The sequence below is a fragment of the Mesitornis unicolor genome, unplaced genomic scaffold (genome assembly GCF_000695765.1).
Source record: "Mesitornis unicolor isolate BGI_N332 unplaced genomic scaffold, ASM69576v1 scaffold1249, whole genome shotgun sequence".
NCBI lineage: Eukaryota > Metazoa > Chordata > Aves > Mesitornithiformes > Mesitornithidae > Mesitornis > Mesitornis unicolor.
Genome location: NW_010205029.1, coordinates 40837 through 50272, shown reverse-complemented (window position 1 = coordinate 50272; position 9436 = coordinate 40837). Strand labels below are relative to the sequence as shown.

At 46.9% G+C, this 9436-nt stretch overlaps 1 protein-coding gene across 1 annotated transcript in view; it reads left to right on the top strand.

Moving 5' to 3' along the window:
• The first annotated feature begins 1761 nt into the window (after window positions 1–1761).
• WDR59 (WD repeat domain 59) overlaps window positions 1762–9436 on the top strand; it is a 43536-nt gene continuing 35861 nt past the window's right edge. The window contains exons 1-4 of the mRNA XM_010191229.1: window positions 1762–1808; window positions 3695–3830; window positions 7333–7418; window positions 8328–8408. Of these exons, the coding sequence (XP_010189531.1) occupies window positions 1768–1808; window positions 3695–3830; window positions 7333–7418; window positions 8328–8408 (344 nt within the window). The 5' untranslated portion in view covers window positions 1762–1767. The remainder of the gene's footprint in view (window positions 1809–3694; window positions 3831–7332; window positions 7419–8327; window positions 8409–9436) is intronic.

The following is a 9436-nucleotide window of genomic DNA, read 5'->3' as shown; positions in this document are numbered from 1 at the left end:
AGACTAGCAGCTTGACACACGAAGCCTTCTCCTTCGTTCTAGTTGTTCATTACATTTTATGGTGTTCGGTGTCTAGAAGACCAGTTTACCAATGTTCATCATTAAAAACAATTTGTAAGGATTTATGAGATCCTGGTGCCAACACCAGAAAAAACAAACCCGTGTATGAAATTATCAGTCACTTTAAATTGACAGGGCTTTTCTGCCTTGAGGAAAGGTGGCCACAGCTATACATGAAATATGTTGTCTGACAAGCTCTTCATCACCTGAGAAAGTTCTGGTGCCAGTAATGGCTTTAGTGATCCTCATTTTAATTCCTCAGAAGCTAAATGTGTCCCATCTGGGAAAACTTCCTTCTCCTGCTTGCTTTTTAAAATAAATCTATTAACCCGCTTTGTTGTTTTGCACAGTGCTGTGAGATTTAGGAAGATGGAATTATTTCTTTCCCATTTAGAGGCTTTTAAAACTGGCTTCTTATTTACAGCATGAGTTTTAGGACTAGGAAAACCGTGCCAGAAGACTGGATTTGCTACCGAGGAGAAAGCAATGAAAACAGGTCGTTCTTGGAACAGCCAAGGCAGTGAAACCCGGCGTGGTTGGTGTATAAATGTCAGCCTGGGGTTTACTGCTGACGCCTGCTGAAACTCCGCAGGCGTCTGTAGCTCTTTCCTATGTGGACTTTTGGTCTGTAATGAAGAATGATCCTGTGGTGCTGGTTTTCCCTTAGCTGGGGTGTGTGCAAGCGGGGAATGGGACCCTGGCTGAAACAACCTAGGTTTTTGTGGTGGTTACTCTCATTTCAAATCTGATTGGAGTGGGGTTGCCACGTTGCTTGTCTGGTTTTGGTGACGCTTGTAGGTAGTGGCTGTGGGACATCCTGAGGTCTTGTTATATCCACACCGAGAGCACTTAGCAGAATCCCAAACAGCAGCAGAGACATCCTGAGCCTTCAGAGAGGCAGCTTTGAAGATGGCAGTGGGTAGCTTGAATGTGGGGGATATTCTGATTTTTGTCCTGTGAACACTAAAAACGGCATTAAACTGATGGATATGTTTATGGGCTGAACTGTTCAGCTTTCCAAGTAGTATTTTCCTGTATTCTCGTAGCAGTTAAACAAGATGATCAGCCAGTTCCATTCTGAATGAAAAGAGGGGAAGGCAGTGTTCAAACAATCTCTTTTTTTTCCCTTCTTATGGCACTTAAGTAATTTCTTAGCCTTCCTCACGAGCAACACCAAAGTAAATCTGATGCCTGTCAGCCATCTCTCGCTATTGGAGACTAGCCACACACAAATGGTTGCACTTCTATCCCCTAGAACGTATATAATTAAATCTGGTCTTGCGATGGAAGAGAGAGAGAGACCAAGAAAGCTCCTGAGCAGGAGCAGAGGCTGATTAATATGGATTATTAGAGAGTGCTGATTGAAAGGCTGCAGCTGTGATTGCTGTAGCGGGGAGAAGGGAGCAAGGTCTCAGTGCTTGTCATGGTGTCTGCCAGGTCTTGCCTTCAGTTTACTCTAACAAAGATGATTTCTATGTGCTACTGCATACCCCCAAATCAGCCACTGCACCCCAGCACCCATCTGTGGTTCTCTAAGGGGACGTTCCTTCTGCCATCCCTGACAGATCTCAACCATAGCAGCTTAAGCCTTGAAGATGAGCTGGCAGGTTTTCCCGAGCTCCTCCCCAAAGCTGTGTGCTTGACTGAGAAGCCAACCTGACAGGTACAATTTAATTTTGTTCTCGTTCTCTGTTACAGGCGACTGCGATGTCAGTGGATTGCCTGGGACAGCGCGCAGTACTCTCGGGGTGAGTGTGACAGTCCCCATTAGAAGTGTGTGACAGTCATTTCCACAAGCCAAATCAGCAACCTTCAGGCTGACCTCAATTGAAGGGCTGATGTATTGTTTCGGAAAGGTGCAGCTGAATTCTGTTCAAGGCTTGATGAGAAGGATTCTGGGTCACATTTCCAGTGGGATACAGCGTGGAAAGCCAGCAGCAGCAGCACAGTAAAATACGGGCTTTCCTGATGCACTTGGAGCACCTTGAAGTACTGATTGGATTCTGCTTGAAATACAGATTAAATAATTTCCTTAAGGCAAAATTTGCCCCTAATATTCCCATGGTGTATTTGGGCAGGGGAGCCAGGCTCTCTGACCTGCTTCTCTGCTGGTTCAGTGTGGGGTGATCCTCAACACAAGCAGTAGGTGCCATAGACTCCAAGCTGCCATTATGTACCCACCTCCAGGGCAAGTCTTCAAAACAGCTCAGCAGTTGCCTGCCCAGCTGCTGCCTTTCAGCACCAACAGCTATTCCTGTCCCTCTGTCAGTGACACAATTACCACACTAATTAGGATGTTCACTTCAAATTCAGGATTGCACGGGTGCAGCTGCCCTTTGGGGTGCTTAGAAGGATACAGATCCATTGATATAGCTCAGAGACCTGCTCACTTTCTTGCAGACCCTTAGGCTGGCAGCCCTATACAGCAGTAACCAGCTCAGGAGCTGGTTCGTGTCTACCTTGATGCCCCTTCCTCCTTACACCGGCCTAGTTTCACGGCTTGCTTATTTGGGCCAACAGTGAGCTGAGGACAGCCTGTCTGCAATTCAACATCAGGTCCGTGGCCTTTTCAGGCTTCTGCGTGCTCAGCAGCCCTTCAGGGGGCTGTCTTTTTGGGTTTTTTTTAAGGCTAAGTGAGAGCCTCAGAGGTCTCAGCATCTTCACTCTTGAGAGCAGGGAGCCCTGAGGACTTTGTTCTGGGAAGGCAGCAAAGATGCTCTTTGTGTTCCTTCTCTGGGAAAATACACAGTGCTCAGAGCAGCTGTGTGCTTGCTACGCAGCTGACATGTGTGGTGCTGGTGTTGCTGATTATATATGGTTCAAGATGTTTTGGTGCTGGTCTTCCACCGGAGTTCAGCTGGCTCACAGTTATTTCTGGGTGGTTTATCTTGCTTGTAAGATCAATCACACTGTGGAGGGAATATCTTCCCTAGCTTTGTGGGGAGCTGGCCACATCCGGCAGGAGGTATGAGCTCAGGTTTAGCATCATACAAATATATCTCTGCAGCATACAGGGTTAGCTCAGGTAAGTAACACAGCTAGATCAGTGCAGTGCTGTGTCCACCCACGTTAATAAGCTGCTACGGCTGAGCTAGCGATGTTCAGGTGTCGCTGCACTCTTGGCAGAACCAAGCCCCCCAGACTGTGGTGTGAAAACACGCAGCCATGTAGAATCATCTTAGGTTTGTCAAGGCTCATTAACGCTTGCTCAGAGCAACCTCTCCAGACTGAAGCTGGCTCCTTTGAAGCCGCTGTGTCGCATTCCCAGCCCTGAGCCACCTCAGCTCTGCTGCAGCATTAGGCGAGCGAAGCGTATTTGGATGTGTTTGCACCATTTCCCCACACTTCGTTTTGTGTCCTGGTTATCTGGGGTTTCCTGTGGTCTGAGCTACCCATTACATTTGCAGATCTTGTCTATTATTTTCAATGTGTCTTTTCATTTTGTTTTTGAAATGTGGACTTTTTTGAAGTATGTGGTGAAATGTAGCATTCTCGGGAATAGTATCTTCATCTGTCTCGTCAAATGCCTCTCTTTTTGGGTCCTCTAGGCCCAAGGCTGTGAGCTCCATGTGAGCTCGGGGTTTTGAGATCAGTCCTGTGTGACACAGCCCCTTTGTGTCTCTATGTCTTGCAGCCGCCGTTTCCTCTACATTGTCAACCTGGATGCACCAAATGAGGGTCATCGCAAGATCTCCCGACAGAGCAAGTGGGACATCGGCGCGGTGCAGTGGAACCCACACGACAGCTACGCGTACTACTTTGCAGCTTCGGTAAGTTCACTCATTTAAGAGCTGTAACTCATCATCTTCCCTGGTCTTTCACGGGTGGAATCCTGCAGGCTTGGAAGGCTGTATGGGGCTGGCACAGGCATGCCCCTGCAAGTCACTTTGCAAGATCAAGGCCTAACTCTGATTTTCTGCCAGTGAGGTATTTGGCTTAATGGTTCTCAGTTAGCGGTTGGTCAGTGCTGAATCTAGTTTTGCTTGCTTGTCTTTTATAAAGCACTTTGCCAAGTAAATTAGGTATCCAAATGGTCCTTTTCTGGAAGGAAGAGGGGATGTGCTCTCTTTCCAACTTCCATTCTGTTATGAGATTTGTGCAGTTATTGAATTTCTTGCTCTCTGCTGTTTTGTTTTCACCTCCCTGCCTTCCTGGTGGGATGTGGTGCAGCAGGCAGGCTGTAAATAGCACAAGTCAATACTGGCTCACCGCTGTAACGACCTAGGTTTGCAGATGGGCAGGGACTAAGTCAGTGAGGAGTTCTTATTCAGTGTGTGAAGAAGTAAATAGCCTGGTCTGAAGAAGCAGTAGTGGCCATCTGAGACTCGAGTGCAGTTTTTAGCTCTGATCTTTACACAGTCTATCTGTGCTTGTGGCTCTGTCTGTGCTCTGTGGCTTGTTCACTCAGAGCCCTGAGCTGCTGCTAGCAGCATTCTTAGCCATCAACCACAGCGCTGCAGCAACCAGCACAGGCCAGACGCAGGCTGTTCTCATGGTGAGGTGCCTTTGCTGCTTCTATAGCCTGAGAGTGCTGGAATAGCTGGGAGTGAAGAGATTTAATTTGGGGTTTTTTTGAGAAAACACTTAGCTGAAGGTGAATTCCTGGGAATTTTGTTCCTTTTGCTTCCTGTACTGGCTACAAGAGAAATGAAAGGCCATTTAAAAAGTGGACCAGTGTTGTCAGTCTTCGCTTATTTGCTCCCTGACGTTCCTCAGCCTTTCTTCTCCCAGCTCAGGTACATGACTGGCATCTTAAAGGTGCCTTCAGCAGCTGTCTGCTTCTGAGTGGAGAGTTAATAAAACTTGCAAAAAAGGTATCCTTCAGTGCCACTTCTGAATGCAGTCTGTGAAAGTCAAAACCAAATAAGGAAAGGTGCTGTGCAGGCTGTGAGTAGAGCAGGAAAGCTGCTTTTCAGGCACGCTCTGAAAGCAGTGGTCGGTTAATGGTGATCTGAGCTCCCCGCTGCAAAGAGGAGCTGTGCCCACCTCGTCCATCTGAGCACTCTTGCTGCCCTGAGCAGACACAGGAACTTCCAGACTGAAAATAAGTGTAGCTGGCATCAAACTGTGCTGCTCCTGCTTATAAATGAAGATGCTAAAATGTTCTGGCAATTTAGTTGCAGTTGCTGACTCACATCAGGTGAGGAATCCCCAAGGTGAGATCAGGCAGCTTTTCAGGTTTGGGTCAGAAACACCTCCTTTCCAGCCGTCTCACAGATGGCAGATGTTTTGGTGCTGATGCATTACAGCCCCATCCTAGGACTAGAATTTACCCTGGCTTTTTTAGAAGTGGAAAGCAGAATTAAACCATGTGCTCAGGTGTCCGTGTCCCAGGTCAGGTCTGGAGGCAGTGTGGATGTGTTTGAGGCCCATACGGAAGGAGGCAAAGGTGCATTGGAAAGGCTACATCAGCTTGAATTCAGCACTGTGAATATGTGATTTGCTACTACTGGACTCGAGCTGGCTGTCAGTTCCTCACGAGTCCGCTGTTGAAATCACCGTATTTTCAGGTATACCATGCAGGTGTTGTAGACAGCCCTGAGGATCCTGTCCCTGTGGACGGAAAGGAATTGTACAAGGCTACCATCCTGCTTGCCAGCAGCTTCACCTGGTTTGCAGTGCTGTCAATTGGAAGCAGTGCAGACAGAGGGGAAGTCTGTCCTTGTGTTTGGATAAGGGCTTCTTTTCAGAACAGCTGAAACACGTCTTCTTGCTGGGCTTGGCTGTGTCTGCCCGCTGGCTCAAGCACATTTCTGAGGACTCCTAAGCTGTTGTTTCAGAAATGCCATTGTTTTCCATCCAAGATCCTTGTTGCTTCTTTTGTGTGGTCACAAAAGCTTGAACAAGAGGGTGATGAAATTGCTGGAAGTGTATACTGATACTTACCATGAGGAGCACTCTTTTTTTTTAGAAAATCCTTCTGATGGGAGAAGCTGTTGTTCCCCCACACCTGGTGGTGTGAGCAACGCTGTCCGTATGAGATGCCCCATTAAGCAACTGAGAAACCTCTGGTGATCCTTATCTTGTAGCATCAACTCCAGAGTCCTGGAAAAATCCCGTTGGGTAATTTCACTCTACCCCCTTAAATCCTTCTGTCAGTGAGAAACATGCAAGGAGTTTTCCTTGCCCCAAGCTCTTGTGCAGCCCTGCTGTGAGCTATTAGAGAAATGACATATATTACTGCTGAGCTGGGAGGAGACCTTCCATTTCAGGGAAGGCTGGAGTGTTACCCGTCTGCAAATTCACACGAAGCAGCTTTGGGGTAAAAAAAACCCAACAACACAAAACCCACCACCACAAAAGCATGTCAGAAAAAAAGTGAAATTAGTTGTTTCTCCGTTATCTTTTTCCCTCATCTACCGGTAAGCTTGAAAACAAGATGCTAACCAAGATCAAATTTTGAAGTCATGTTATTTCTGGTTTTGCAAAATCAAATGAATTTTCAGTCATGGCCCAAGACCCCTGCTGTGCTTGGTGCTGTTTATGCACCCAAAAAGTCCATTCCTGCCCTAGAAAGATTTGAATCGACCTGGGCTGAAGTGAGCCTTGCTTGAGGCAGAACGTGAACTTAAAGCACAATAACTAGTTTCAAGTAACTTCGTGTGTGGCTGCATTTAGGAGAGGATTTATTCTTGGAATGAGTGAAGAAACCCTAAATAATGTTGTCATTGATTCATCTGGTTTGCTCCTGTGGTTTGCAGTTAGTGATAAGCACTTCAGGCTTTTTCCTGGGCTGGCAAGGATGAAAGTACCCTTGAGGAGGTGACCTTGAAGCCATTAAACTGTATTGTTCGTGTTTGGCAACGGCCCTGATTATCCCAGAAGGGAACTGAGGGAGGCTTGAGGAGAACCAGTGATGATCCATCGTCCCCCTCACTGAAGACTCCAGTTGTGAATCTGAACGGACTGGCAGAGTATTCCTGCAGAGAGAATCTGGCTGCCTGTTCCCTGCAGTTACAGCACATTGTTAGGAAATAAAAGCTCGGAGAACATAATTTCGTGGAAACGTTTTGCAGTGTGAATTTTTTTTTCCCTCCCATCTTTGTTTATCTCCCATTTTAAGTGGGCGTAATTAAAGGTTAAGCTTTTGAGAGTCTTTGCAGCCTGTAGGTTCATCTTCGCTCTCCTGCTTTGGGCAAGGACTTTGCTAATCACAGTGTGACTCATTGGTAACTGAGGTTGTTCAAAGTGAAGGGAACCTGGTCCTGACACATGGATTCCTGTCCTACCTTGTTCACCTGACACTGTCTCCTTTCTTCCATCTAATTTCAGAGCAATCAGCGAGTTGACCTGTATAAGTGGAAGGAAGGTAATGGTGAAGTTTGCACATCGCTGCAAGGACACACACGTGTGATCAGGTGAGGAAGGAGTCGTGCTGTGGACTGCTGGGTGGAAAGCCATGGGTTGTTTCATAGAAGGTGAATATTGTGGTCCTGGTCCTGCTCAGGCTCTGCTTTGAGCCTGTTTTTACTTGCTTTTCTGGACCGTACTGTGTGCCCCTCTGTCATGCCTTCCCATTTGAAGATGACATCAGATGTGAAGTGGCTCACCCTCTCATGGCTCCCCTCAGTATATCAGCTTAGCCTTTGATGGCTTGAGCGTCATTGCCGTAGGCTGCTGTCCTTGTAATGAACAGCAGCCATCAGCTGGGAAACAGCAGCATGTTTGTTAAATGGAATTCCAGTCGTGTTTCTCTGTGATAGCAGCTTAATTAAAGTGGGTAATCCCAGAGTTCAGGTTCACAGTGTGTTATGGTGGTGCAGGGGAGATTTCGGCTTCTGGTTCTAGGGGTGTATTTTAGTGCTGGGCTGGATGATGCAGGGGAAGGACTGTTTTTACTCCAGCTCCTGACTGTGAAAAGTAATCACAGCCCTTAAAGTGGCTGACTGGAGGCTGTTTGTGTCCAGGTGCACGTGGTGAGCCCAACAGAAAGGCTTCCCAGAGTGAGAGGTTGATGCCAGGAATGCGGGGTAACTGGGAACCAGCTGAGACAGTGTCCCTTTTGCTGTGGAGGAAAGAGCACACACACCATAGCTGTAAAGTTCAGGGCTAGCAGGATGCTTTACTGGAATTTACTTAAAAGCATTTCACTGTTTCTTGGAATTTACTTAGAGAAATTATTACGATCTTGTTTTTTGCTTAAAGTTTCAGCAGATGTCATGGAGTGGCCACAGGCTTGTTGGAGGAATGTACTGGGGGCTTGTGAGAAGCTGATGCCAACTGCATATGCGTTTCTCTGCTGACCTGCTATGATTTTGCATTTACAGTGACTTGGACTGGGCAGTGTTTGAGCCAGACCTGCTGGTCACCAGTTCTGTTGACACGTACATCTACATCTGGGACATCAAGTAAGAATCAGTATGTTTCTGCACTGTGGGGATATCATTGGACTCCTTTCCATAATTAAGAGCTTGCAGGGCAAAGCATGTGCTGGTCAGGGCACTGTTCTTCAGCTGTGCTTGCAACCACTTCATCTGCTTCCCGTCATCTCAAAGATGCCTTCTGTTCCACTGTTTTCAAGCCGGTTCAGAGTCAGTGAAGGAGGCTGGAGTGGTATGGTTCAGTCATGCTCCTGATTGGAAGAAATATCAACTGGCTTCACTTCTCATTTCACATCTTTCCTTGGGAGCTTTTCCTGGAACCCAAGGGTGATCCTCAACCTGATGGGTTTTTTAGCTGAGTAAATGAGCACCATTTCATGATCCCGCAGCCATTTTCTACTAAATTCAGAGATTGTTGCTGGCTCTCCCTCAGTGGGAAGACTGGCAGTGGCATTCAGGCACCTTTCCCTGTTTGTGCCTTCCCTTGATTCCTGGTGCTTTCTATCATGAATAGTTTCAGGGTAACAGACCTTTCCAAAACTACCAATAATAAAACCCCGTAGTTGACACCTGAGAAGCAAGGAGCTGGCACTGGGACTGCTGGGTTCCCTTGCTGGCTGTGCAGCAACTCTTTATAACCCCTGGCAAGTCACTTTGTTCCTCTGCCTCCCCTGTTCAGTTATGATAGGAGGATAATTATATAAGCCCACTGCACCAGGCTACCCTGAGGCGTGTTTAACTTCTATGAAGCACTTAGATCCTTGGTTAAGTGCTGCTTGAGAATGGCAATATATTATTAATGTGTAATTAAAAGACATAGAGAGACAATAACTGCTGGTTGCGCTTTCCTGCGATGCTACCTTAGTGCCAAGCAAAAAATTTAGTTCTCTGAAGGTTGTTATCAGAAGCCTTGCTTTAACCTGTTGTGTGCTTCCATACTTTGGTATCTGTGTGTATCTCTTGTCCAGAAACGCTTGCTTAGGCAGTGTCTGACCAGCCTTTACATCCCACCTGTGCTAGTAAGATCTCCAGACTTTCTGGGACAGTGCAGTCCT